This window comes from Caretta caretta, chromosome 16, assembly GCF_965140235.1.
Source record: "Caretta caretta isolate rCarCar2 chromosome 16, rCarCar1.hap1, whole genome shotgun sequence".
Classification (NCBI taxonomy): Eukaryota; Metazoa; Chordata; order Testudines; family Cheloniidae; genus Caretta; species Caretta caretta.
Genome location: NC_134221.1, coordinates 7971356 through 7999109, shown reverse-complemented (window position 1 = coordinate 7999109; position 27754 = coordinate 7971356). Strand labels below are relative to the sequence as shown.

The 27754-nt window shown below is 49.1% G+C and overlaps 1 protein-coding gene across 2 annotated transcripts; it reads right to left on the bottom strand.

Moving 5' to 3' along the window:
* Nucleotides 1–605: 605 nt before the first annotated feature.
* SLC31A2 (solute carrier family 31 member 2) lies at nucleotides 606–27593 on the bottom strand. Of its 2 annotated transcripts, none has more exons than XM_048823200.2 (4): nucleotides 27108–27593; nucleotides 7044–7110; nucleotides 5541–5730; nucleotides 606–2604 (listed from the first exon to the last, which is right to left on the bottom strand). In XM_048823200.2, exons 2-4 carry the CDS (start codon nucleotides 7108–7110, stop codon nucleotides 2436–2438), a joined length of 426 nt encoding a protein of 141 aa, XP_048679157.1. In that variant the 5' UTR covers nucleotides 27108–27593; the 3' UTR covers nucleotides 606–2435. The 2 variants fall into 2 exon arrangements, with proteins under 2 accessions (XP_048679157.1, XP_048679156.1); XM_048823199.2 differs by lacking the exon at nucleotides 27108–27593 and adding an exon at nucleotides 25943–26546.
* Between the last annotated feature and the right edge of the window lie 161 nt (nucleotides 27594–27754).

Genomic DNA, 27754 nt, shown 5'->3' with positions numbered 1-27754 from the left:
CAATCGGAGGGTTTGGGGGTTTTTACACCCACCCACTCTCACACTCACCCTCCCACAGACTGGGAAAATGTTTCCCAGCTATCTCTAACAAGTTGATACTTTGCACTCAGCATCTTCCAGTTGGGGATCTCCGAGCACCTTCCAAAGCAGGGTAGTAGCCCCATTTATTACAGCTCAGCACAAAACAGTTAACGGATTTGTCCAAGTCCATGCAGCTAGCCCGTAGCAGAGCTGGAAATAAGCCCCAGTACAAGTCCTGGTCTTTTAGCTCGAGCCAGGGACCATCTTTTTGTTCTGTGTTTGTACAGCCCCTAGCACAATGAGTTGCTGGTCTAGGAATGCGGCTCCTACGTGCTACAGTTGTCGCAGCTGAATCAGATCTAAAGCATTATTGGTAACAGGTAAGCAATTGCTTTAACTGAGTTTGCTCTTGACTGCATTCCTTGCAGCTTTCTGAGCAGTCCCTTGCCATTGGGGAATGGCTGGCCGTTGGGGAGCCTAATTTTTGATCAGTGCCATCTATTTCCACATTATCTTTCAGCCTTATGAAAGAGGCCAGCCGCTTCTCCCAGCCTCAGTACCACGATCAGGTGCGCACACACAAGTAGCCAAGCAATTAGGATAGCTTTATTAAAACTTGCCCTTCTCTTGGCATGAAATACAGCAGGATCCTGCGAGGCCCACCAGCCCCTGGGGCATCCTGGCTTCCAAAGCAACCGAGCCACTGCACACGCAAGACTGTTAAACCAACCAATTTACTCCCTTATGCTCAAGCAGCAGGAGGGTGGGGGGTCATCAAGCTGTGCTCACCCCCTGCACTATCCAGAGGGTGCTGAGACGGGGAGCTGACGTACAGCTTTGTTCTGTTGGGAACACAGAAGGCACAGTGTGAGGGGAGCGTCCCCTTGGGGTCAGAGACCAGCATGAGCCCATTGAGGGTTATTTTCCTCCTGCCCACAAGCAACAGGGAGCGGTGAACAGAGCCGTCACGGAGCCAGCCAGGAACATGAACAATCTGGGAGGGAGGGTAAAATAAACCCCAATCCATCCCCCGGCATTCTCATCCCTGCAGCATCCGCTGATGGACATAGCCTGTAACATGTCCGCCTGCTCTGTCCGTCCCCGGGCGAGGGTGTCAGTGCCCAAGTCCTCTTGCTCCTCCAGTCAGCAGGGAAAGGCTCCTGGGATTCCTGAGTGAGAACTGAGGGTGGGCTCAAAGTCATTGGAGACGGCAGCTGTACGGCTGAGCTGCTTGTCTGCTGTCAAGGTTCCTTCCCCACTGAACTCTAGGGTACAGATGGGGGGACCTGCATGAAAGACCCCTTAAGCTTATTCTTACCAGCTTAGGTTAAAAACTTCCCCAAGGTACAAACTTTGCCTTGTCCTTGAACCCTATGCTGCCACCACCAAGCATGTTTAAACAAAGAAGAGGGAAAGAGCCCACTTGAAGACGTCTTCCCCCAAAATATCCCCCCAAGCCCTACACCCCCTTTCCTGGGGAAGGCTTGATAAAAATCCTCACCAATTTGTACAGGTGAACACAGACCCAAACCCTTGGATCTTAAGAACAATGAAAAATCAATCAGGTTCTTAAAAGAAGAACGTTAATTAAAGAAAAGGTAAAAGAATCCCCTCTGTAAAATCAGGATGGTAAATACCTTACAGGGTAATCAGATTCAAAACATAGAGAATCCCTCTAGGCAAAACCTTAAGTTACAAAAAGACACAAAAACAGGAATATACATTCCCTCCAGCACAGCTTATTTTACCAGCCATTAAACAAAAGGAAATCCAACGCATGTTCTAGCTAGACTACTTACTAACTTAACAGGAGTTGTAAGGCTGCATTCCTGATCTGTTCCCGGCAAAAGCATCGCACAGACAGACAGAACCCTTTGTTCCCCCGCTCCAGATTTGAAAGTATCTTGTCCCTTCATTGGTCATTTGGGTCAGGTGCCAGGGAGGTTCTTAGCTTCTTAACCCTTTACAGGTGAAAGAGTTTTGCCTCTGGCCAGGAGGGATTTTATAGCACTGTAAACCAGAAACCAGAAAGCTGGTTACCCTTCCCTTTATATTTATGACATCCGCCCAGCCCGGTTCGCAGCCAGCATGTGGCCCAGTTTAGCTCTTCGTGGGGCTGTGCCCTGCTTGGCCAGGGCGATGAGGGCCTGCCCGGCAGAAAGGGTCCAAAAGTGATCTTAAAAATGGGTAATTGTATAGAAGTGGAGACCACCGCTAGGATTAAAAGGAAGAAACTCAATCCCCCGAGGTGGGGGAATGGGGGGAGTCCCCCATTGTGTGGAGATTCATCTCCCACCAGCTACAGGCCAAGCTTTGCACAAGCATTTTCTCTAGTGGAGCCTCTTTAGTCCTTCCCCCACTGCAGAGGTTGCCGTCTTCTGCTTTGCAGTGCCCTGGAGTGCAGCAGGCCACCGCTATCTCACGGTGAACACTGGGTAAGCCACGTAGTAACCCAGGGCGGAACCCACGATCACCCCCAGGAAGATCCAAGTGTTGTAGGACATCACCACCAGCATCACCAGGTAACCGATCACCACTTGGACCACGTGGAGCAGGCTCTGGCTGATGTGGTAAAGAAACCACCTTTCCAGAAAAGAAAGGAAGAAAAAAAAAAAGCAGAGTTAACTATGGCGCGAACAAGCCTTGCGAGTTAGCAACATCCCCCCAGATGTCTAAGTGTGTCCTGCATGCTCCAGGAGGGTGGCACCAGCCAAAGGCTGAGGGCCAAAGAGGTATGAGAGCTTATGGCCAGGAGCCCTGGTCGTGCATAGTGGGTATAACATTAAGTGGGGTTAATTTGTTTTCAGAGAGCACTGTGCTGCCTAAGGGCCTGTCCGGGCTGACTGCAGTTCGTGTCGTGCTACCTGAGCAAGCTGTAATCTGCCAGCACCCAAGCTACCCAGCTAGTGCAGCAGCATGAACCAGCCCCGGCGTGATTATGCAGGGTTCCAAGCAGGCCTGGACGCGCCACACTGACATGCCTGCTGCTGCAGCAGCACTGCTCCCACCCGGGCCGGAGCTGGCATGATTCACGCTGGCTCGGGTATGTCTGTCGTCGCTGTGCTGCGCTGTGGAGGAGTTCTGTCTATTAATGAGCTGCAGCGTGGTAGCTCCTAGGGGAGCCCCACTCCCGGATCAGGACCCCATTGTGCTAGGCGCTGTACAAACACAGAACAAAAGGATGGTCCCTGACACAAACAGCTTACATGTAAGACAAGAGATGACAGGTGGACACAGACAGATGGGGAAGCACAAGGAAACAATGGGACAATCTTCAGCAGTGTGATAGGCAGTGATCTCAGCACGCTGCCGAAGCTGTGCGGGCTACAATACCAAAATGACACCGCTCTGCAGCCCCTCCCTGCCCCCATGATCTACTCTAGCTTGCTTCCTCCTCTCCTACTGATTTGTGTATGAAACTATGCGCCACAGGAAACGCAAGGCAGGGCAGCATCCTCTTCAAATCACGCGAGTTCCCCTTGCATTGTTTGTTACCCGCATTTCGTGTCTGGTTGGCTTTCTGTTCCTTTGGAAATCATGGGGTGGCGTTACGCTCTGAACTAAGCCTCTTCTGCATTTTGGTTTCTGCACATATGGGCTAAAACTTGCCTTTGATTTCTTAACCCTTCCCATGCATGGATTACTTAGGCACACTGAGCTTTTAGCCCACATGGGGTTCTAACTTGGTGGAATTCTCAACCTTGTCACCTGCTATGGTTACTGCCTCATCCCAGTGTGAGCCAAAGATGTTCTTTTTATATAGTTGCACATCATGTTTTAGGTACAGTGCTCCAGGGTCCGTGAAAAGCTCGTTCCAGCTGCAGGAAAACAGTGAAACCAGCCTTAACTGAGAATAGAAATTGGGTGCTTAATGGACATGGCCTTCTAATGAAGGAGGGTCAGAACAGCAGTCAGTACGTGTATTTTTGGGGTGATCTCTTAACCCTTTGTAGGCAACCTCCCATCTTCTTTCTTGAATGGGTTTTGTGTGTCAAAGGCCCACGTTCCACTATCCCACCCCTGCCAAAGCAGAAAGTGATCACGTGGGATAGGCCTGTGTGGCCATAACAGATCCTCATTCCCCGCTGCAACACTGAGGGGGGAAAGCCCTGAGCATTCCCATTATGTCCAGTGATTCGTTCCCGGCCTCAGTGGAGTCAATCCTGCACCTGTGAACAAGACTCCCTCTGAGATTAGGCCTCTCATGCTAGTTACCCCCGATCACACGGGAACTGCAGACGAGGGCTCTTGAAAAGACAGGGCGGGCAGCCGTACAGCGTATTTCCTCAGGCTGTTTGCCAAAGGAACCCCGCTAGAGAAATGCGGTTGGTCAGAAAACAACAGCGTAACTGGGATGGCTTAGCTCACGATACAGGTAGTGCCTGAGGGAAGACGCGATCAAGGGGGATTAATTGGTTACGTTTTGACGGCGATAGTTGTGATGCTTTACAGGGTACAGAAAGCCTGCGAAACCTCAGACCTGCCACCATTTGAACCCAGAAAAACTAGTAAGGTCCATTTAACAAATGTGCAAACAACTTGTATAAAAATCAGAGCTGGTCAGAACTCAGAATTCCTGGTCCATGGCAAATTCCAAACGTTTAGGGGGGAAATTGTTCTGAACTGGAACAAAATTTCAAAATTTCCCCCGGCCTGGGAATTCCAAAACTTCATTTAGGAAAAATCAAAATGACCGTTTGGCCTCACTCCATCAGCTTGACGTGTTTGTATTCCAGTTTTATAATTTAAACATACCAATGCAACTAAGATGAAAAGAAACGAGTGGATAATTTTCCATTGAATCAGCATTTTCCAGTGGAAATCTCTTCCTCTGGAACAATTCCAAACAGCGCTAATCCGTATACAGCCTGAACTCCTCCGGCTGCAGCCCTGCTGGCTGGGGCCGTGCTAGCTCCCTGGGTCGTCTGCGGGTGATCAGCAGTTTCCCTGTCACACGTGTCACTGCCCCGCAACCCCGACACTCCCAGTGGGACTGGGGGCAGTGACCCCCTCTTGACTTTGAAGATGAGGGAGCAGCTGGGCCCCCCTTGAAGCCAATGGGCAGAGCAAGAAAACACCAGTGGTACGGGGGGGAGCTGAGACCTGAGTTAGGTGTAGGAGGAAGGGGGCAGCGGCCCACAGGGGTGAGGGAGAAGGAGCTGAGGCAGGACGGGGCGGGCAGGAGCACTTAGTGGAGGAGAGAGGTTGGGCAGTAGCCACCTACTGAGAGGGGTTTGGGGGATACTGGGATCCTCATCTCCCTGGGTCTAGTGTGGTAATTCCAATGGGCAAGGGTTGCCAATTTTGGTTGGCTGTGTTCCTGGAGGTTTCCTCACATGACATACACTTTAACTAAAGAGTAATCTTGAATTCCTGGAGACTCCAGGACAATCTTGGAGGGTTGGCAACACTCTGATGGGCCCACACGGCAAATGGTGCCTAAAGCCCTTTGCTAGTGTCCCTTGGGCCTCCTTTGTGCAGCAGACAACAGCGAAAACCCAGTCCCAGTTTGAGGCTACCTTTTTGAGGTGGTGTTTTGCTGACCCAGGTTTGAGTTGACGGCCCCCGGCTCCGGCTCCCTGAGTGACTCCTGACTGAGGGTGGTGGGGATGGCCAGTATCATCCGGCGAAGGAGTTTGGTTTTGCTGATCTTGATGGCTTCGTACAACGCCGCTAGCAGCAGAACCACCAGCACCGAGAGCACCATCCCTGCAAGGCAAGCGCCGTTCGGATTGGCCTGGAACCAGCAGGAGCACCAGGGCCATCCCCACAACGGAAGCGCCATTGAACTTTCCACGAAGCAGCAAGCATTCCATGGGACTCTGAACCGTAAGTTTTAGAGGGAGGAGCTGGACGTGCCTCATTCTAAGGAAGTTTACTGATCAAATATAGTAGCTGATCCTTGGCACCTGCCCTTCCCCTGCCCTTATTCCACTCTTCATTCCCACCCCATCAGGCTGCAAAGCGCCGATCCAGTAGGAAAGGGGTGCAGTGGGGCTTCTAGTGACATCTGCCTCTACCCACCCCAGCGGGTCTCCCCCATCTCTTCTGCTCTGCTCATCCCAGATGGGGCCAGAACCTCTTCCAAGTGAAGGACACGAGGTACAAAGTTCTTCTTGAGCCCTCTGGCAGAACGGCCCACTTTCCATTTTATAATGGCACCCCCGCCCCGCACCTTAGCATGGCTGGAGTGGCAGCAGGCCGGTGTGTGATTCACTGATCAGTCCTCATGAGACTGTGCAAATTGCTGTATCTTCTCTGGGCATCTTCTCCCAAATCCCACCCCAATCTGCGACCAAACCAATACTCTTCCTGTGCTATGGGAGACTTAAAGGCTGAGTTTAAACATCTCTTAGTCTTCTGCTAGGCCTTTTCACCGCTTTTATTGGCATTGTTTTATGCATAAATGTCATGCTTGTGTACATAGTATAATGGATAAGGCAGGCATGTGATAAATAACTGCTCTACATCCTCAGTTGTCTCCTCCCTCTCTGTCCCAGTTGTGGCCCGCTCTGGAGCAGAGATGGCCAGCTGTTGTAATTGTGTGCCGTGCCGTCAATCCCTACTGAGCAATAGCGTGGATATGATCTTTCAGTGGCTTGTGATGTAGTTGTGATAGTTTGGGGTATTCGGTGAATTCCACATGGAGAGAGCGGGGCTATAACAGGGGACCTCCAGAGATCAGGAGTGGGGCTGGGGGCAGGCAGTGGGTTTGTACAGAACACTGGAGAACACATTCGCTGTTGGAATTTGTCTGTGTGTGCAAGTTTCTGTTCTCCCAGCCCTTGACTTGGTGTCTGTCTGTCGCTACAGCAAAAACAGTGAGTAAACCCTTATTCCCTCATCTACTTATCACCTACTCAGCCCAGATTATGGCCTCTGCTAGAGTAAATACTATCAAACTATTTAGCTGATAACCACCCATAATCAGCTGCTCTCTGAGGCTATGTCTACAGTACAAATTACTCGGGTCTAATTTATATCGCTCAGGGGTGGGAATAATCCACAGATTCTGTTCTTACCTGCAGGGGTGTGGACATTCCAGAAGTCAAACAAAAGTACCACCTTGTCCGAGAAGTAGAAATACATCTGAAGGAGAAGCAAAGCAAAGGCAAATGTTAAGAGCTGGTTTGGGGTGGAATGTAGAAACAGCAGCCCCATCTCTTACCGGCCGATGCCAGATTTCCAGCTGTAGAGAGAGACCCATGATCAATAATTACAGCATCTCATAGGTGGTGCCCCAGTGCCTTTCATAAATATATTGATAAAAATATTCCTTCAAGTGGGTTCAGTGTCGATCAAAGTTGCCAGGTGGAGAGGCCAGAGAGTCTCTGCGTATCCACAGAATGGGAGGCGCACAGCCAATACACAGAGTGAGTAGAGGTAGACAGACATGGCAAGTTCTGGCAATATTTTGGGAGATCTGACTGAATTAAGTTTAAATAGCTTTGGAGCCCATTGTATTACAAACGCCAAGTGGATGTGTTATTGTAGGATTATGTATAGCTTCTCTAGGAGGCAGATGTGGCCAATGTAAACCCCGCTGGGAACTGTTATGAGCTCCAAAGGACTACTTTCCACCTTGGGCCCAGGCAAGGAGGGACTCTCACGTTGAACAAAGTGGGTTTCCTAGGAAATACCTGGAGGGAGGGGAATGCAGATTCCCAGCTCCAGATCCAAGCTTTTGAACTGCTGTCTGGCGGATTACCTCTTCCTGGTCTCTGCAGATCAAAGATAAAGGAGAAACCCACTGGCTAAGTCTACACTACGAGCTAGGGGTATGATTCCCCTGCTCGCGTACACATGCTCGCGCTCGCTCTCATCAAGCGAGCAGGAGTCTGAATAGCAGTGTAACTGCAATGGGCAGCATGGGTCATGGCACAGCTGAGTCGGGCCGAGTACATACCCACCGGCTTCAGGTGGTGGTCGTGTTCTGAACAAAAGCTGTTACGAATTTGTGACCACAGAACCGCCCCCCCCCCCCCGGTGGAGTCTGAAGGACTGTTCACCTGCCAGAGCCCACGCTGGAGTTGCGGGGAAGGAGGGACAGCTGGTAAGCTTATTAGCAGGCGTGCAAGTTCTTTTATTGTTTTAATGTGTTTTCTCTGTAATGCTTTCACCTGAAGAATAATTGTGCTTGCTTGCAAAGGGCAATGTGGTAACCTATAGCTGTGGGCAAGCACGTTGTTTATAGCCACTGAGGAGAAAGCAAAGCGGGCCTGCTTAGGCAGTCTGACTTGCTGGGGAACTCTCAGCGAACACAGGGAGCTGTGCAGCCTGGTCAGGAGGGAGCGAGACGCAGGTCTCCGACCAAGAGGTGAGGGCTGGGACCTGGAAGCCTAAGAGTGGGTGTCCTTGCTGGACCATGGAGGAGGAACACAGGTGCAGTTTCCCTGGACTATGACAGAAGGGACCACTGTTGAGGCTCTGTCTAGATATCTTAGGTACTTATATGACCCCCATTATCATTGCATCTGAGCGTCTCCTGATCTTTATTCCTGTGAGATGCTGTTATCCCCATTTTATAGATGGGGAACAGAGACTAAGTGACATGACCAAGGTCACACAGGAAGTCTATAGGAGAACAGGGAATGGAGTCCAGGTCTCCCAAGTCCTAACCACTGGGCCATCCTTCCCCTTAAGATAGGAGGTACTGCTTAGCCTCCATAGCCCATCCAGCCCTTGGCCTGGCAGCGGGGATGCCCACAAGTGTGTGGCTTGTGATGCAGATGCCGCCTGTCCCTTTTGAATCGGGCTGAGACCAGCAACTCAAGTCGTAGGCTTCCAACGTGTGTGTTAAAGATTGGGACATGATTTCTTTGAAGGCGTTTCCATCCAGCTCTGTGCATGTTCTCTCTATCGAGGCTAGCTACTCTGTGCTCCTCATGGTAGTAGCTAGGGTCCAGCACAGGTCAGGACCTGCTGCGTTGCATATGTTGCATTTCATCTCTTGGAACGTGCTATCCCTCACAGGCAGGTTGCTTTGGACGATTTTCGCCCAACGGTTAATTGGCTTTCATATCCTCCCCCTTTCCTCCAGTTTCCCAGGGCTGCCTGGGCATGGAGGGGTGTGGAGGGGTACACCCAGCTCCTCCTGCATCACTGCCATTGTGCGTTAGTCTGGAGCCGGCTTAGGCTCCTGCATCAGCCTGAGCCCTAGAGATTGCAAAGGGCTGATATCTAGGAGCCAGGTGTGCTCCTGTGGAAACAGGGAGGAGCAAACTGAATTGCCCCATCCGCTGCTTCACTGGAAGGGAGGAACTCCCCGCTGCAGGAGGGCAGGAGCTGTATTCCCTTGCATTCTGCTGAAGCTCTATAGATCCTTCCTGAGAGATCTATTGAACGAGCGTGTCTCATTGATGGCCTGGCCCTACCCTCTTCCTGGTGTGTGCTGTTCAGCTCCAGGTCCCCAGCTGGGGGGCTTGTGATTGGTTTCTGCTGCCTTTTATGCCCACTTTCAAGGCAGATTTTCTGCAGCCTGGTGGGGGCTGGTGCAAAAGGTTTGATTTGAAATAAGTAAAATTCTGGGTGGCTGGCCCTGGGGGCTCAAATCTTCCTTGTCTGTACCATAAGCAGTCGGGTACAGGATTCCGCACATGCCAACTGCTGGGCAGCCCAGCCCTGGTCTGGAGAGGCCACTTCTGGAGGTGACGGTGGTTCTCAGCTTCTTTCTGAGACTGCCAACAGAGAAAGTCACAGGTGATGGTGAGTCGTATGAGATGGCTACTTATCTGATCTGTTCCCACCCCTTCCTTCTCCACAAGGCTTCAGCCAGCCAGCAAATGATAATGATTGTTGTTGCTTGGAGCCAAGTCAGTGAATGGCTCTGGATTCCCATTTCCTCACCCCTGAGCCATCCAGTCCCCCTCTCTCCTGCTCCTTCCAGCCCCTCATGCTTCCCTTTCCCCACTTCTTTAACTTAGGGCAAGCCGCTCTGCTTTGGCAAAGTCTCTTCAACGTGATCACACAGCAGAGAGGGTTCCATTAACAACAAAAAGAAACCTCTGAGGATTGAGCCAAGAGTAACTCAAGCGAGCTCGTGCTTTGCCTTCATTTCTCCAAAGCCTCGCTGGGCATAGAAGTGTCAGAGATCACTGATTTACATCTGTAAACCTCTTGGAACTGCATGACCTTGCAAAACGAAACTGAAGGGCTCTTAGCAGAGTTGCCTCTTGGCAGATCCCTTGGGTACTGTACTGGATCTTCACTTCAAAGGGCAAATTCAGTTTGCTTCACTTGTTTGTTTCAGCTCCACCCTCTGAGAGGGGAAGCCACCTTGCACAAAGACCGACCCCAGGCAGAACAGAATCAGGTGGGGGGAAGGGATTGATGGTTTGGGAATGTGGAGCACTCGCCACTCCCACTGATTTCAGTGGATCTCAAACACTTCCAAAAATCAGCCCCAAGTTGCTTGGTATGTTAGAGGTAGTGAGTGTGATGCATGATGTATTCTTGCACTATTGCTGTTTGCAAGCATGAATAAAGCCTCACAGGATCCTTGGGGGGGCAGGTAGGGGGCTGCATTTTATAAGTAAACTGAGGCACAGAGAGGTTAAAGAATCTATGGTTACACAGCAAATCAAGAATAGAACCCAGGAGTCCTGGCTCCTACTTAGTTCTTACAACAGGAGTGGGCAAACTTTTTGGCCCAAGGGGTACATCTGGGAATAGCAATTGTATGGCAGGCCATGAATGCTCACAAAATTGGGGTTGTGGTGCAGAAGAGGGTGAGGGCTCTGGTTGGGGCCAGAAATTAGGAGTTCAGGGTGCAGGAGGGGCCTCTGGGCTGGGGTGGGGGAGTTGGGTGTGAGGGGGAGGTGAGGGCTCCGGCTGGGGGTGCGGGCTCCGGGGTGGAGCTGGGGATGAGGGGTTTGGAGGATGGGAGGGGGATGAGGGCTGGGGCAGGGGGTTGAGCTGTGGGGAGAGGCTCAGGGGTGAGGCTCCGGGCGGTGCTTACCTCAAGCGGCTCCTGGAAGCAGTGGCATGTCCCTTCTCCGGCTCCTACGCAGAGGCATGGCCAGGCAGCTCTGCATGCTGCCCATCCACAGGCACTGCCCCTGCAGTTCCCATTGTCCATGGTTCCCAGCCAATGGGAGCTGCAGGGGCAGCGCTTGGGGCAGGGGTAGTGTGCAGAGCGGAGCCCACTGGCTGCCCCTATGCGTAGGAGCCAGAGCGGGGCCATGCCGCTGCTTCTGGGACCCACGTGGAGTGGGCCCCGACCTTGCTCCCTGGCTGGAGCATAGCAAGCCCCAGACCCTGCTCCCCAGCGGGAGCTCAAGGGCTGGATTAAAACAGTTGGCAGGCCGAACTGGGGAAGATGGGGAAACCGAGGCACTGAGTAGTGACATGACTTGCCCACATGATTTGACTTGTTTCTCTCACTTTTAACACAGCCTTAACCAGCGTGTAGAGCATTATCCTGAACTGAGCCCTTGCTCATGAAGACCGCAGCACAGTCAGCAAGAGGCCCTTGGTTTGGCCAGACAAAAAGGAGCAACCTTGAGTTTTTCCATTGAGAGTCAGCGCTAATAGCAGGCAGTGAGAAGGGTGCCATGTGTCTCCGGCAGCTGGCCAGCTGTAGCTGATTACAGGCAATCAGCGCAGCAACTGAGTCAAGGCAGTTTCACTTCTCATCGGAGCAGAGTGGTTTCAATGTCAGTGTCGTGAACTGCCTTTGTGATTGTGAAGTGCAATCTAAGCTGTGTTTCCCTTTGCACTGGGAGTTCAGGGGACATTCTCCAGTGGGGTGCTTTTCTCTGTGGGAGGACCAATGTGACTTACCAGTAGGGCTAGGGAAAATCCACTAGACTAGGAGATATGCCGGATCCCTCCAAAAGGAGCATTAGGCTGGTAATGCTGCATTCACCATGGGAAGGGAGCAGAGCAGCACCCGGGGTTAGGTACCATTAAGTGTTGGGAAATGGGGGGCTGTTTTTATGTTCATGCATCATTTTGTGAACTTCCTATTACTAAAACAGGGGCTTTCTAAGATTATGCCCTACAGTGTGTGGATTTCAATAGTACCTGTCCCCTCTCTTTCACATGCACATACTAGGCTGAGGCTTAGATTATGAGAAAAAGGTTTTTTCCCCAATAGAACTGGTTCAATCAAGCTAGTTTAAGTTGATGGAAAAACCCCACTTAGTATCGATAAATGCAGTTTAACCCCCTTAGCTGGCTTGAATTTAACAGGCTGCAGCAGGTCACTCCCTGCTGAGAAAAGCACTTTTCTTCCTCATCTAGACAGATCCTCAGGTGCAGCAGAATGCGGCGGTGGACTGACTTCCAACCCAGTATGTGCTGGGAGCTCCTGAGCGAGGACTTTGGAAGGCCCTGAAAAGGGGTCATTCAGATGCCACCTGAGGCCGTCAGCCCAATAGCCTTGTGGTTAGATCACAGCACTGGGAGGCCAAAGACTTGGACTTTTCTCCTAGCTGCCGCTTGCTCTCTCTCTGGGACCTTGGGCAAAGCACTTCGTCCAAGCCAGAAAGTCACGTCCTCTGAATATGGAGCACCGTTCTCCAGCCACGCACAAGACTTTCCTACTAAGAAGTAGTAGCACACGAGCCACTCTGGTAAGATCTTTCTTCTGCCTACAGATAAATGCATGGCTGCCGTATGTTCCTGCATCTTACTCAGACCTGATCCTCTGTGGGCAATGCTACCAATTTCTAAACCAAGGTTCTCTTTCTGGACCCAGCCAGTCTCATCTGAGCGCCCGTTTTTCAAAACCGATGCTGCTTCCTGCAGTAAAAGGCTTTCATCATGTTGCAATTGCACCATGATTACAGTTGATGGGCAGGTATCTCACAAGGTGCACTGAACCTCCTATGTATACGGCACCATAATTGCTTGGATTCGTGTTCCTTTGGCTTCCTTTGCTGAAGGAAAAAGGAAGAGTTGTTCAATCAGATGCTTCGAAAGACAAGGGACGGATTTTACCTTGACGTACCCAGTCAGTGTTAACCTTAGCCCTCCTCCTCCCCCAGGGTTGACCTCCATTGGCTACAATGAGGTTATAAAGCACTTATGCCTTGTCTCCATTAGCATTTTACACTGAGAGAGCTAAAAACGCATCTCTTTTTGCGGTGAAGGCCTAACCTTTGCTTTGTTAATTACATGCCACGTACAACTGCAGCGTTTGTTAATGATGTGAGCAGATTATTGTACAGAATGCAACATCTCCATTATGCATCTGAAGGGATGTGCCTGGTCTAGAAACATTGCCTAATAGATGTATGTATTTATCCAGTAAACAGAATCTCATTATATGCTTAGTCTGTGTGCATTGTGCAGAGCATATTATCACCTGTCATTGGCTCATGCTTTTGAATTTCCTTTGGCAGCAGATTTATAATAATAGTGTTTAAATGAGACTATATTAGGACTTGGCATACTTAACCCATCAATCTCAAACACTTCACTATGCTGGTAGCATTATTTCCCCCTTGCAAATGGGAAAATGTGAGCACAGAAATATTCAGAGACTTGTCCAGGGAATCTCAGCCAGAATTTGAACCCAGATCCCTGGACTTTTAGTCCTGTGCTCGGTCCAGTAATTACATTTACCATCTTCAAACGTACGAATCCTGCTGGTGGTTACTGGGCCATTTGGTTTTGGCTGAAGGGCTATGGCTGTAATCCTAAACTGGGGATTGGATGGCATTTTGTCTTCTGGTTGGCCTTTTCCTTTCCATGTGTTGCAAGATGAGAAACTGGCTATCGCTAACTCAGGAGGAAATGCTACACGCTGTAAGGACAGAGCTCTGCTCCCTGGGCCAAGTCTGCCAGGCACATTTGCTACACAAGGATGCTGGGGGCTGGTTTACCCCCAGCCCAAGTTAGAGGGATGCCATAACTGGCAGCCAGGCTACTGAAGACCCCTATGGGCTGTACCAGCTGTCCCCAGATGCCAAGGTTTAGGAACAGCCCTGCCAAGACCCCCTCCCCTGATACACCTGAAGCTGGGGCTTCTCTAGGTGTGGTACAGAGCTGGATATGCCTGCTGGGCTGTCCCCCTGCATTGGATATATTTCTCAGGAGCACCTACGGCTAGTTTATGGTTCCTTCATGGTGTTGTGAAGAAGCCAATAGGCACCCCAAAATTGGGCTTTTCTTGTGTCCTGTCACTGTCTGAGTCAGCGGCGGGAAGACCGTCCCTTTGCTGAAAGCGGCTATTCCTCAGCACCGCTGCTACTCCCACAAAGAATCAGCAGGGAAAGATGGGCTTGGGGTTAAGGGGCAGGATCAGGAGCCATCCTACATCTCTGACTTCCTGTGTGACCGTGAGTAAGCTAGGGAGCTTCTCTCTGAAATGGGGGCCCCTCCCTAGTGGGGCCATAATGAGGCTTAATTCGCTAATAAGCGTCTAGCAACTTGAGATGATCTGGTATTAAAGTACTTAGTGTCACAACATGGAATCCTTGGATTGTCACTAAAGAGCTGTTGTTGTTTATTTGTACTGCAGTAGCACGTGAGCCCCAGTCATGGCCCAGGATCCTGTTGTGCTAGGCGCTGTACGTTGAGACAATGGGGGTGGGTTCCAGAAGTACTGTATGTCTGCCCAGGAGTTGGATAAACCTGCCTGTAGGGTGCAGTGTAAGGGAATGTCTACACTTAACTCACTAGAGCTCTGCCACAGCAGTTCCTGGTGTAGACACTACCTAGGTGAGGGGAGAGTTTCTCATGTCCACCTTCCTGAGCAGTGATAGTGAGCTGGATGGCAGAACTCTTCTATTGACCTAGTGTTGTCTACACCGGGGATTAGGTCAGTATAACTACATCTCTCCGGGGTTTGGGTTTTCCACGCCCCTGGGAGAAGCAGCTATACTGATGTATAGACCTTAATGTAGACCAGGCCTAAGATACAAAGATGGGCTACAGATTCTTACTAAGAGGCAATACACACTGCAGTTCTCCCTCTGCAGTCCATTCACACACCGGAGTTTTATGTCAGAAGATCTGTCTACACAGAGCTGAGAGGTGTAATTCCCAGCCCGGGTCCACAGAGACATGTTTGCTCTCTAGCAGTGTGGCCGTGGTGACGTGGGTGGCAGGTCAGGCTAGCCACCCGAGTACAGTCCCGCCTGACCCTCTGGGGACTGACTCGTTCAGCTAGCCTGAGCCACCCCACCGTCCATGCTGCCAGAGCCACACGGCTATTTTTAGGGGCTAGCTGAAGCACAACCAGTGCATGTCTGTGTATCTGCACTGGGAATTACACCTGCCAGTTGCAGTGTACACATCCCCAGAGAGCGCGAGAGCGAGGTCCGTTTCACGCAGGGCACAGTGATCCTAGATGGCCGGCCAGGAGCCAGACACAGCTCATACACATTGTAAAGAGAGTGGTCACTTTGGATGGGCTATAACCAGCAGGAGAGTGAGTTTGTGTGTGGGGGGGTGGAGGGTGAGAAACCTGGATTTGTGCTGGAAATGGCCCAACTTGATGATCACTTTAGATAAGCTATTACCAGCAGGAGAGAGAGTTTGTGTGTGTATGGGGGCGGGGGAGGGGGTGAGAAAACCTGGATTTGTGCTGGAAATGGCCCACCTTGATTATCACTTTAGATAAGCTGAGATGAGATGGCCCAACTTGATGATCACTTTAGATAAGCTATTACCAGCAGGACAGTGGGGTGGGAGGAGGTATTGTTTCATGGTCTCTGTGTGTATATAATGTCTTCTGCAGTTTCCACGGTATGCATCTGATGAAGTGAGCTGTAGCTCACGAAAGCTCATGCTCAAATAAATTGGTTAGTCTCTAAGGTGCCACAAGTACTCCTTTTCTTTTTGCGAATACAGACTAACATGGCTGTTACTCTGAACCTGTGCAATACAGTAGAACTTCAGAATTATGAATACCTCAGGCATGGAGGTTGTTTGTAACTCAGAACAAAACGCTATGGTTGTTCTTTGCGGAGTTTACAACTGAACATTGACTTCATACAGCTTTGAAACTTTATTATGCAGAAGAAAAATGCTGTTTTTAACTATCTTAATTTAAACCAAACAAGCACAGAAACAGTTTCCTTAACTTGTCAAATCTTTTTTTAACCTTTCCCTTTATTTTTTTTAGTAGTTCACGTTTAACACAGCACTGTACTGTATTTGTGTGTGTTTGGTTTTTTTGGTCTCCGCTGCTGCCTGATTGCATACTTTCGGTTCAAAACGAGGTGGGTGGTTGACCAGCCCATGCGTAACTCTGGTGTTTCTAACGGTGAGGTTCTACTGTACTTCACTACACAGCCCCACGATGGGCTTTGTTGGGTCCTTTCACAGCCAATCCAAGGCCTGGGCTACAGTTAAAACGATGGCACTTGCTGTAGCTATGCAGACTTAACCCCCAGTGTAGACGCAGCTAGTTTGACAGAGGAACGCTGTCACGGTTCAGAGTAACTACACCTGTATCCCCCCTCCATGGTCCTCCAAGGGCACCCACCCTAGGCTGCTGGCTCCTCAGCCATCACCTTTCCTGGGCTGTAATACTTTGGTCTAATTTTGGTTGTCGGGATTAGTGTGTGGGTGTTGGTGGGGCTGTGATATACAGGAGGTCAGACTAGATGATCTGGTGGTCCCTTCTGGCCTTGAACTCTGTGATTCTCTCCCTCCTCACTGGGGTTTTTCCAGACAGCATAGTTCTCTGCGTGTGTTGTGTTATTCCCCAGCAAGTGAGACTTCCTATGCAGGCCTGTTCTACTTCCTCCTCAGAGGCTATAAACAGTGTTACTTCCCACAGTTAAAAGTTACCACACAACCCCTTCTAAGCAAGCACGTTTATTGTCAAGGTGAAAACATTAGAGAGAAAATAATAAAAGAACCCACATGCATAGCAATAATCTTACCAGAGATTATCCCCCACCCCCAGCTCCAACAAGGGCCCTGGCAGGTAAAGAGTCCTTCAACCCACAGCAAGGGTCTTTTCTGTAGTTACATGTTCAAAACAGCTGTTAGCTTAGGACAAACACCCCCATGAATCTGTGAGGACCTCCCATATGCAGTTCGAGGCTTTGACCATCAGATTCTGGGAACAGATAATCAACAGACAATGGGTTTCTCCTTAGGATGTAGCTTCAAAAGGTTGGGTCTGGAGGTAGGAACTTGCATTCACCTCTTCCCAACTATTTCCTAGGAAACACACTCAACTTCATTTGTCCCAGAGGTTCCTTGATGTCGGGCATGTTGTTTCCAACAGTTATTGGATGCTCATAACACTTGCCAGGATTTACTCTGGCCACATCCTACCCCTCCCTGCCCGAGAAGTTACAGACAAGTCCACAATGATACATAAACCATGCACTGGTAATGCCAGGGACTCCAAAGATACTTACTTTTAATTCAGTAAGGCTTTTCAAGGATATTGCAGGAAATTGCCAAATCTGTCATAAATGCTTCTGTTGACCTAGCTACCATCGTTCAGGGAGGTAGAGCTCCTACAGCGATGGCAAAACCCCTTCTGTCATAGGAGTCTGCTTCTACACTAGGGGATTATGGCACCGTAGCTACGTCACTATAGCACCCCTAATGTAGACATGGCCCAGGTGTCACCATGCGAAAAGCTAGATGGTGCAAGACTCTTCCAAGAGAGGAAGTTAATCCATTATGTGCATCAGTGCAGGCAGATAATGGTGACGCGAACACAGCCAAAGTGTTCTGACTACCACGAGGAGCATTGACTCTGCAGGGCCCAAAAGTGAGCACTTCACACATACAGAACCCATGGTCCCTGACCCAATGATCTTACTGTGTAAAATCAGGCATGACACAACAAGCAGTCATTGGGGCTGGATCCAGCACACAGACTGGGTATTTGACACCTGGCATTATGTAAAGGAAGTCGCTTCGTTAGTTGGATTGTGGAAGCCATAACTACAGGGTTATTTGTACAAGGGCTTCTCTACACACACACAAATTGCACCCAAGTAGCTTAAGTCAGTTAACAGTTTTAAACTGGTGCAAACCCCTGCATGGGCATACTTATATCTCTTTAAAACTGGATATATTGGAGTAGCTTGAACCTAGGAATTTACATGTGCAAGCTAAACCATTATAAGCCAGGTTTAGATCTTCTTAAGAGTCTCCATGCACACGTTTGCAGTCTTCACTGCAGTGTTAACTTGAGGTATCTACATGCAAGTTACTCCTCTCAGGTTGGCCGAGCTCAAATGTGCGGCCACGTTGCAAAACAATACTTGGCTCCTGCATCCACACTGGTACTCTACTTCCTCGTGTTCTTTGTGCTAGCAGTCAGCTGAGCCCAGCTTTCCAGGCGATTTGTAGCAGAACTTGTCTGTCCTTTCTGGGCACGTGGTAGGAAGTTATGGGGAGGCAATGGAAGACTGTCCAGAGGCAATTGAGTGGAGACCACACTACAGAGTGATCATGTTAGCAGCTGATAAGTTGTGCTGACTTGAGCCTTAGCCTATACCCCCTGACAGGCTGGCTAACTTGAATTAATAGTTTTTATGTGTGGACAGGAAGGACTCAAATTAGGGGCAACATTTGAACTGTAAATCAGATTAACTTTGTAATGAAGACAAGCCTGTAGTGTGTAGACCAGGCCTTTGGTAAAGTTGTACCTGTGTAGCTAAATCAATTTAGTTACACCAGTCCAATGCAGACACACTTAAATCGGTTTAAGCCTCACTAATTTAAGATAAACTGTTTTAAGAAAGGTTTAAACCAGTTGAAAAGATTTAAAAAGAAGTCATCTTAGTTCCACATGTTTTCTACCCTAGACCAGACCAAGGGGCTGCACTGTGCCAACAGATTGACTCACCTCTGAAAGTTCCAGATAGCAGGGTTAGGTTGCCTGACTTTCCCACTTCTCACACCCACACAGGTGTGTTCCACTCACTGATCTGGAAGTCAGTTCTGTTTACAAATTGTAACCAAGACCCTGAGCCAAATCAGATGGCGAGAAAGGAACAATTCTCCTAGGGAAAATCCACATGTGATATTGGAGGGGATTTTAAGGGCAATGTGTTGTAGCTTTTAAATAATAATACTTTGCATTTACATGGTACCTTTCATTTGAGGATCCCAAAGAACTGTAAAATGATTGATTAAGATATTATCGCCTCTTTTTTGGTTGAGTAAGTGAACGGAGGTTAAATGACTTGCCAGAGGCCAAGCACCAAGTCCGCAGAAGACCTAGGAATAGTTCTGACTGCCATTCTCCTACTCTAATGCTATTTAAAAACAAAATGTTCATGTGGCTGTCAGGTTGTTAAACAGGATTTGGAGAAAATTGTGTTTAGCTCATTGGACCCATTTCAAAACAGTGGTGAGGGAGCGCAGTCCAGTGGATAGGGGACTTGACTGGGAGTCAGGAGACCTGGGTCCTAAGCCTGGTTTAACCACTGACCATTAGAGTGATCTTGGGCAAGTAATGTCATTGCTCTGTGCCTCGGTTTTCCCATCTGTAAAATGGGACTAACCATACGGTCCTTTTTTTTTTTTTTTTTTTTTTTGAAGCACGGTGAGATGTATGGATGAAAAGTGCTATAGAAGAGCAAGTACAATCATTAAAACTTATTGTAACATGAAGTAATAGGAGGAGAGGTATTGGGCTAGACTAATAACCTGCTACCCAAGACTGCTGCTAAGGACTGCATGAGATTTCAGCTAGATGGAGGTAATCCTAAAGCCCAAAAGCCTCACTAGCTAGAGAGGGTGAGTCACTGAGCTATACTGGCCCAGCTCCTCAAAGGTATTTAGGTGCCTAACTCCCATTGGACTATGGTAGGTAAGCATCTCATTTCACAAGAGAGAAGCTTGAGACCAGAATTCTGGATACAAATACCTATTGACATTTGGAGAAGTTCAGACTTGATTTTGGATCTGAATTTAGGGGGCTTGAGTTTATTTCTGCTTTTTAAATATCTGTATCTGATCACAATTGTGTATTAGCTCGACTCTTAGGTGAGACAGGGACAGGAGGACGGTGAAGAAATTTGGCAGCATGTGACCTCCAGAAGAAGAAAGGGGAGCGTCCATCTACCAGCAACGCAGATACAGGTAAATAACCGTTTTCATGTTCTCTCCACAGGTACTAATGCGGAGAGTGGACTAGATGATAAAACTGAGGGAAGGGAACAGAAGGAGACTCCACCGGTTGGAAGGCATGAGATGTGCTGTCCTGAGGTTGGGGGTTCCACGACCACCACTCCCAAGAGTGGGTGGTGGTGGTCGGGAACTCTCTCCTCAGGGGGACTGAGTCATCTATCTGCCGCCCAGACTGGGAAAACTGAGAAGTCTGCTGCTTGCCAGGGGCTAAGATTCGCGATATGACAGACTGTCGAGACTCATCAAGCCCTCAGATCGCTACCCCTTCCTGCTTCTCCACGTGGGCACCAATGATACTGCTAAGAATGACCTTGAGCGGATCACTGCGGACTACATGGCTCTGGGAAGAAGGATAAAGGAGTTTGAGGTGCAAGTGGTGTTCTTGTCCATCCTCCCCGTGGAAGGAAAAGGCCTGGGTGGAGACTGTTGAATCGTGGAAGTCAACGAATGGCTACACAGGTGGTGTTGGAGAGAAGGCTTTGGATTCTTTGACCATGGGATGGTGTTCCAAGGAGGAGGAGTGCTAGGCAGAGATGGGCTCCACCTAACGAAGAGAGGGAAGAGCATCTTCGCAAGCAGGCTGGCTAACCTAGCGAGGAGTGCTTTAAACTAGGTTCACTGGGGGAAGGAGACCAGAGCCCTGAGGTAAGTGGGGAAGTGGGATACCGGGAGGAAGCACGAGCAGGAGCGCGCGAGAGGGGAGGGCTCCTGCATCATACTGAGAAAGAGGGACGATCAGCAAGTTATCTAAAGTGCCTATACACAAATGCAAGAAGCCTGGGAAACAAGCAGGGAGAACTGGAAGTCCTGGCACAGTCGAGGAATTATGATGTGATTGGAATAACAGAGACTTGGTGGGATAACTCACAGGACTGGAGTACTGTCATGGATGGATATAAACTGTTCAGGAAGGACAGGCAGGGCAGAAAAGGTGGGGGAGTTGCACTGTACGTAAGGGAGCAGTATGACTGCTCAGAGCTCAAGTATGAAACTGCAGAAAAACCTGAGAGTCTCTGGATTAAGTTTAGAAGTGTGAGCAACGAGGGTGATGTCGTGGTGGGAGTCTGCTATAGACCACCGGACCAGGGGGATGAGGTGGATGAGGCTTTCTTCCGGCAACTCACGGAAGTTACTAGATCGCAGGCCCTGGTTCTCATGGGAGACTTCAAGCACCCTGATATCTGCTGGGAGAGCAATACAGCGGTGCACAGCAATTCAGGAAGTTTTTGGAAAGTGTAGGGGACAATTTCCTGGTGCAAGTGCTGGAGGAACCAACTAGGGGCAGAGCTCTTCTTGACCTGCTGCTCACAAACCGGGAAGAATTAGTAGGGGAAGCAAAAGTGGATGGGAACCTGGGAGGCAGTGACCATGAGATGGTCGAGTTCAGGATCCTGACACAGGGAAGAAAGTAGAGCAGCAGAATACGGACCCTGGACTTCAGGAAAGCAGACTTTGACTCCCTCCGGGAACTGATGGGCAGGATCCCCTGGGAGAATAACATGAGGGGGAAAGGAGTCCAGGAGAGCTGGCTGTATTTTAAAGAATCCTTATTGAGGTTACAGGGACAAACCATCCCGATGTGTAAAAAGAATAGTAAATATGGCAGGCGACCAGCTTGGCTTAACAGTGAAATCCTTGCTGATCTTAAACACAAAAAAGAAGCTTACAAGAAGTGGAAGATTGGACAAATGACCAGGGAAGAGTATAAAAATATTGCTCGGGCATGCAGGAGTGAAATCAGGAAGGCCAAATCACACCTGGAGTTGCAGCTAGCAAGAGATGTTAAGAGTCACAAGAAGGGTTTCTTCAGGTATGTTAGCAACAAGAAGAAAGTCAAGGAAAGTGTGGGCCCCTTACTGAATGAGGGAGGCAACCTAGTGACAGAGGATGTGGAAAAAGCTAATGTACTCAATGCTTTTTTTGCCTCTGTCTTCATGAACAAGGTCAGCTCCCAGACTGCTGTACTGGGCAGCACAGCATGGGGAGGAGGTGACCAGCCCTCTGTGGAGAAAGAAGTGGTTCGGGACTATTTAGAAAAGCTGGACGAGCACAAGTCCATGGGGCCGGATGTGCTGCATCCAAAAGTGCTAAAGGAGTTGGCGAAATTGATTGCAGAGCCATTGGCCATTATCTTTGAAAACTCATGATGATCGGGGGAAGTCCCGGACGACTGGAAAAAGGCTAATGTAGTGCCCATCTTTAAAAAAGGGAAGGAGGAGGATCCGGGGAACTACAGGCCAGTCAGCCTCACCTCAGTCCCTGGAAAAATCATGGAGCAGGTCCTCAAGGAATCGATTCTGAAGCACTTAGAGGAGAGGAAAGTGATCAGGAACAGTCAGCATGGATTCACCAAGGTCAAGTCATGCCTGACTAATCTAATTGCCTTCTATGAAGAGATAACTGGGTCTGTGGATGAGGGGAAAGCAGTGGACGTGTTGTTCCTTGACTTTAGCAAAGCTTTTGACATGGTCTCCCACAGTATTCTTGCCAGCAAGTTAAAGAAGTATGGGCTTGATGAATGGACTATAAGGTGGATAGTAAGTTGGCTAGATTGTCAGGCTCAGCGAGTAGAGATCAATGGCTCCATGTCTAGTTGCAGCCGGTATCAAGCGGAGTACCCCAAGGGTCGGTCCTCGGGCCAGTTTTGTTCAATATCTTCATAAATGATCTGGAGGATGGTGTGGATTGCACGCTCAGCAAGTTTGCAGATGATACTAAACTGGGAGGAGAGGTAGATACGATGGAGGTTAGGGATAGGATACAGAGGGCCCTAGACAAATTAGAGGATTGGGCCAAAAGAAATCTGATGAGGTTCAATAAGGACAAGTGCAGAGTCCTGCACTTAGGAGAGAAGAATCCCATGCACCGCTACAGACTAGGGACCGAATGGCTCGGCAGCAGTTCTGCAGAAAAGAACCTAGAGGTTACAGTGGACGAAAAGCTGGATATGAGTCAACAGTGTGCCCTTGTTGCCAAGAAGGCCAATGGCATTTTGGGATGTATAAGTAGGGGCATTGCCAGCAGATTGAGGGATGTGATCGTTCCCCTCTATTCGACATCGGTGAGGCCTCATCTGGAGTACTGTGTCCAGTTTTGGGCCCCACACTACAAGAAGGATGTGGAAAAATTGGAAAACATCCAGCAGAGGGCAACAAAAATGATTAGGGGTCTGGAACACATGACTTATGAGGAGAGGCTGAGGGAACTGGGATTGTTTAGTGTGCGGAAGAGAAGAATGAGGGGGGATTTGATAGCTGCTTTCAGCTACCTGAAAGGGGGTTCCAAAGAGGATGGATCTAGACTGTTCTCAGTGGTAGCAGATGACAGAACAAGGAGTAATGGTCTCAAGTTGCAGTGGGGGAGGTTTAGGTTGGATATTAGGAAAAAAATTTTCACTAAGAGGATGGTGAAACACTGGAATGTGTTACCTAGGGAGGTGGTGGAATCTCCTTCCTTAGAGGTTTTTAAGGCCCTGCTTTACAAAGCCCTGGCTGGGATGATTTAGTTGGGGATTGGTCCTGCTTTGAGCAGGGGGTTGGACTAGATGACCTCCTGAGGTCCCTTCCAACCCTGATATTCTATGATTCTATGAATTAAATTTATCTGACAGTAGAATCTCTCCTTAAGAAGCTAATACATCGGATGATCCAATTAACCAAAGTTAAATTTTAATTCACTAAATTTTTTAGTGAGAACACTTAATTGTAGCATTCAGAACAGCCCTCCAAACAGCAGACTTATTAACTATACCAGTGAAATATTCACTGTGTGTATGTGTGACAACTGCTAATCTGCATGCACGTACCAGAATCTTGACTCCTTTTTGTTACCCTGCACCTGTGGGTTAAACAAATAGCTGGTGATTACATACAGGATTTGAGAGATTGTTGTTTGGAGTATTACTGTGTTTGCTGTTACACCCTGTGGAGTACCGCACCCCTGGCCTGGTCTGCACTTAGATCAATCTAGTCACTCAGGGCTGTGAAAAATGACCTAATCCCCAGAGTAGATGCACCTACAGCAACAGAAGAATTCTTCCCTCCACATAGCTACCCCTGCTCAGGGAGGTGGATTAACGACATTGATGGGAAAAAAACTTTTCCCTCATTGTAGGTGTAAGTAGGATGAAATTCAATAAGGACAAATGCAAAGTTCTCCATTTAGGTAAGAACAATCAGTTTCACACATACAAAATGGGAAATGACTGCCTAGAAAGGAGTACTGCAGAAAGGGATCTGGGGGTCATAGTGGATCACAAGCTAAATATGAGTCAACAGTGTTACACTGTTGCAAAAGAAGCAAACATCATTCTGGGATGTATCAGCAGGAGTATTGTAAGCAAGACAGGAGAAGTAATTCTTCTGCTCTACTCGCACTGATTAGCCTCAACTGGAATATTGTGTCCAGTTCTGGGTGCCACATTTCAGGAAAGATGTGAACAAATTGGACAAAGTCCAGAGAAGATTACATGTCTAGAAAACATGACCTATGAGGGAAGATTGAAAAAATTGGGTTTGTTTAGTCTAGAGAAGAGAAGACTGAGAGGGGACATAACAGTTTTCAAGTTCATAAAAGATTGTTACAAGGAAGAGGGAGAAAAATTGTTCTTCTTAACATCTGAGGATAGGACAAGAAGCAATGGGCTTAAATTGCAGCAAGGGAGCTTTAGGTTCGACATTAGGGAAAACTTCCTAACAGTCAGGGTGGTTAAGCACTGGAATAAATTGCCTAGGGAGGTTGTGGAATCTCCATCATTGGAGATTTTCAAGAGCAGGTTAGAGAAATACCTGTCAGGGATGGTCTAGATAACACTTAGTCCTGCCATGAGTGCAGGGGACTGGACTAGATGACCTCTCGAGGTCCCCTCCAGTCCGATTATTCTATAGTGACATAGCTGCAGCTGTATTGCACATCACATCAGCCACACTATCAGAGGTTCGTTCACCTGCACATCTACCAATGTAATATACGCCATCATGTGCCAGCAATGCCCCTCTGCCATGTACATTGGTCAAACTGGACAGTCTCTACGTAAAAGAATAAATGGACACAAATCAGACGTCAAGAATGATAACATTCAAAAATCAGTCAGAGAACACTTCAGTCTCTTTGGTCACTCAATTACAGACCTAAAAGTGGTAATTCTTCAACAAAAAAACTTCAAAAACAGACTCCAAGGAGAGACTGCTGAATTGGAATTAATTTGCAAACTGGACACAATTAACTTAGGCTTGAATAAAGACTGGGAGTGGATGGGTCATTACACAAAGTACAACTATTTCCCCATGTTTATTCGCACCCCCCCCCCCACTGTTCCTCAGACGTTCTTGTCAACTGCTGGAAATGGCACACCTTGATTATCACTATAAAAGGTTTTTTTCTCTCCTGCTGGTAATAGCTCACCTTACCTGATCACTCTTGCTACAGTGTGTATGGTAACACCCATTGTTTCATGTTCTCTGTGTATCTCCCCACTGTATTTTCCACTGCATGCATCCGATGAAGTGAGCTGTAGCTCATGAAAGCTTATGCTCAAATAAATTTGTTAGTCTCTAAGGTGCCACAAGTCCTCCTTTTCTTTTTACTGAACGTGCTGTCCCTAATGAAGTTCCTGTGTCCACATCATGCTTCCTTGCCCCCGAGTAAATGGCCAGAGTGCAGCAGAGCCTTCTCTGTGCAAAATATAAACCTGTCCACTGTCAATCACTTGCGATCGGATAGTTAATTAAATGCCACCAATGTATCATTTGTATTTGAAGGAAAGCACAGCGTGCATGTATCAGCTGACTCCAACCTGTCATTTACAATCCCGGCAGATTTCTAACCCCATCAGACAGCAAATCTGAAATGCACTTACTTGCATCATCTTGGCTTCTTTATTTCTGCTTTGCAGTGCAACACAACCGGAAAGGAAGGGAATGTGTAAAGTGATCCCGAAGTATGATAGCCGCTCCTCTGGAAACTCAATAGTTTGGTAAGTTGCGAGGCGGTGTATGCTTCAATATAGTCACTTGCAAGCTCAATAAAAATCACATGGCTTGCACAGAATTGTGGGAGTTGTAGTGTATCATACAGAGGAAGGAGTCCTGGGAGATTTTTGTGTAGGGGAGAGAACCCTTTTCTCAGCCCCTTCTGCGTTTATAGCAACACTTTAAAATTATTTTAATTACAGATCTAATTAATCTGAACAGACTTTGTTTGAATCCCCCCTTGGAGCTGTTGCAACTTACTGACATCTTTTTCTTTTTGAAGGGGGAAACTAATACCTAGCTAAACGAACAAGGAGTACTTGTGGTACCTTAGAGACTAACACATTTATCATTTGTAAGTGTGTGTGTGTGTATACATATTTATAATTTGTAAGTATATCTATATCTACTTAATGACAGGTTTCAGAGTAACAGCCGTGTTAGTCTGTATTCGCAAAAAGAAAAGGAGGACTTATGGCACCTTAGAGACTAACCAATTTATTTGAGCATAAGCTTTCGTGACCTACAGCTCACTTCATCGGATGCATCGGTTTCCACAGTATGCATCCGATGAAGTGAGCTGTAGCTCACGAAAGCTTATGCTCAAATAAATTGGTTAGTCTCTAAGGTGCCCCAAGACCTCCTTTTCTTTTTATATTTACTTACCAATTATAAATTTGTTAGAGCCACGCGTACTCCTTGTTCTTTTTGCTGATACAGACTAACACAGCTACCCCTCTGAAACCTAATACCTAGCTGTTATACAGTTCATCTATTGATCTCGCAGCACTTTACCAAGGAGCTCACTATTCCTATCCCCATTTTACAGATGGCAAAACTGACAAGTCAGAGGAGGGGGGGGGGTAACCTGTCTGTCCCACCTCTGGTGCAAGTATCTGGGCCTGTGGGATTTTAGGAGATGTCGTTCTCTCTTTGGGAACCCCCCGAAAAAAACCACCCCTGCCTTTTGCCTGATCTCCCGTGCCTGAAGCTTACACTGCACCGAGCAGGCCCCAGGACATGCAGTGTCGTTCAGAGGCCCCCGTCCTCTACCTTGAAGCGATGCCACCAACGTGTACGGCGGCGACCCGGGACAATACTAGGCCCGGGGTGCTGGAAATTCCCGACCCGCCAAGCCGCCTGCGACAACCTTCAGAAGCGCGAGAGCAGGGGGCGCGCTAGGGCTGGGGGCTCCCCTCCCGCGGGGCGCGCCAGGGCTGGGGGCTCCCCTCCCGCGGGGCGCGCCAGGGCTGGGGGCTCCCCTCCCGCGGGGCGTGCGGGCTGGGCCCCGGGGCTGCGGCCCTGGACGGAGGGTTTGCTTCGGGGCTTTAGCCCTGCAGGGCCCGAGCCCCGGCAGACGCTGCCTAGGGGCCTGGAGCCGCCGGCCCCCATCGCCGCTGGGCTGAAGCCCCCAGCCCGCCCCCAGTCCAGGGGGCGGAGCCTCTGTTTGCGCCCCCCGCCCCCGCCGCTAATCTGCATGCCGTCAGGGCTGGGGGCTTGCAATGCCCGCTGGGAGCCTGCCCCGAGTCCCGGCGGGGCGAGGCCTCGGAACTACCGTTCCCAGCACCCCCCGCGCAGGGGCGGGCGGAACGGCGTGTCCCAGCATGCCTTGCGGGGGGGGCGGCGGCGGGCGCGGCCTGAGCCGGGCTGCGGGGCGGGCGCCATGGCGGAGCCGCGGGCCCGGCGGCGCGGGGGGCAGG

What these genes read in the sequence shown, in the direction of transcription:
- SLC31A2 (XM_048823199.2), bottom strand. An exon ending in GAATGTCCACACCCCTGCAG is followed by an intron (nt 5,731 to 7,043) that starts GTAAGAACAGAA and finishes CTTGCCTTGCAG; the next exon opens with GGATGGTGCTCTCGGTGCTG. An exon ending in CAAAACACCACCTCAAAAAG is followed by an intron (nt 2,605 to 5,540) that starts GTAGCCTCAAAC and finishes TTTTCTGGAAAG; the next exon opens with GTGGTTTCTTTACCACATCA.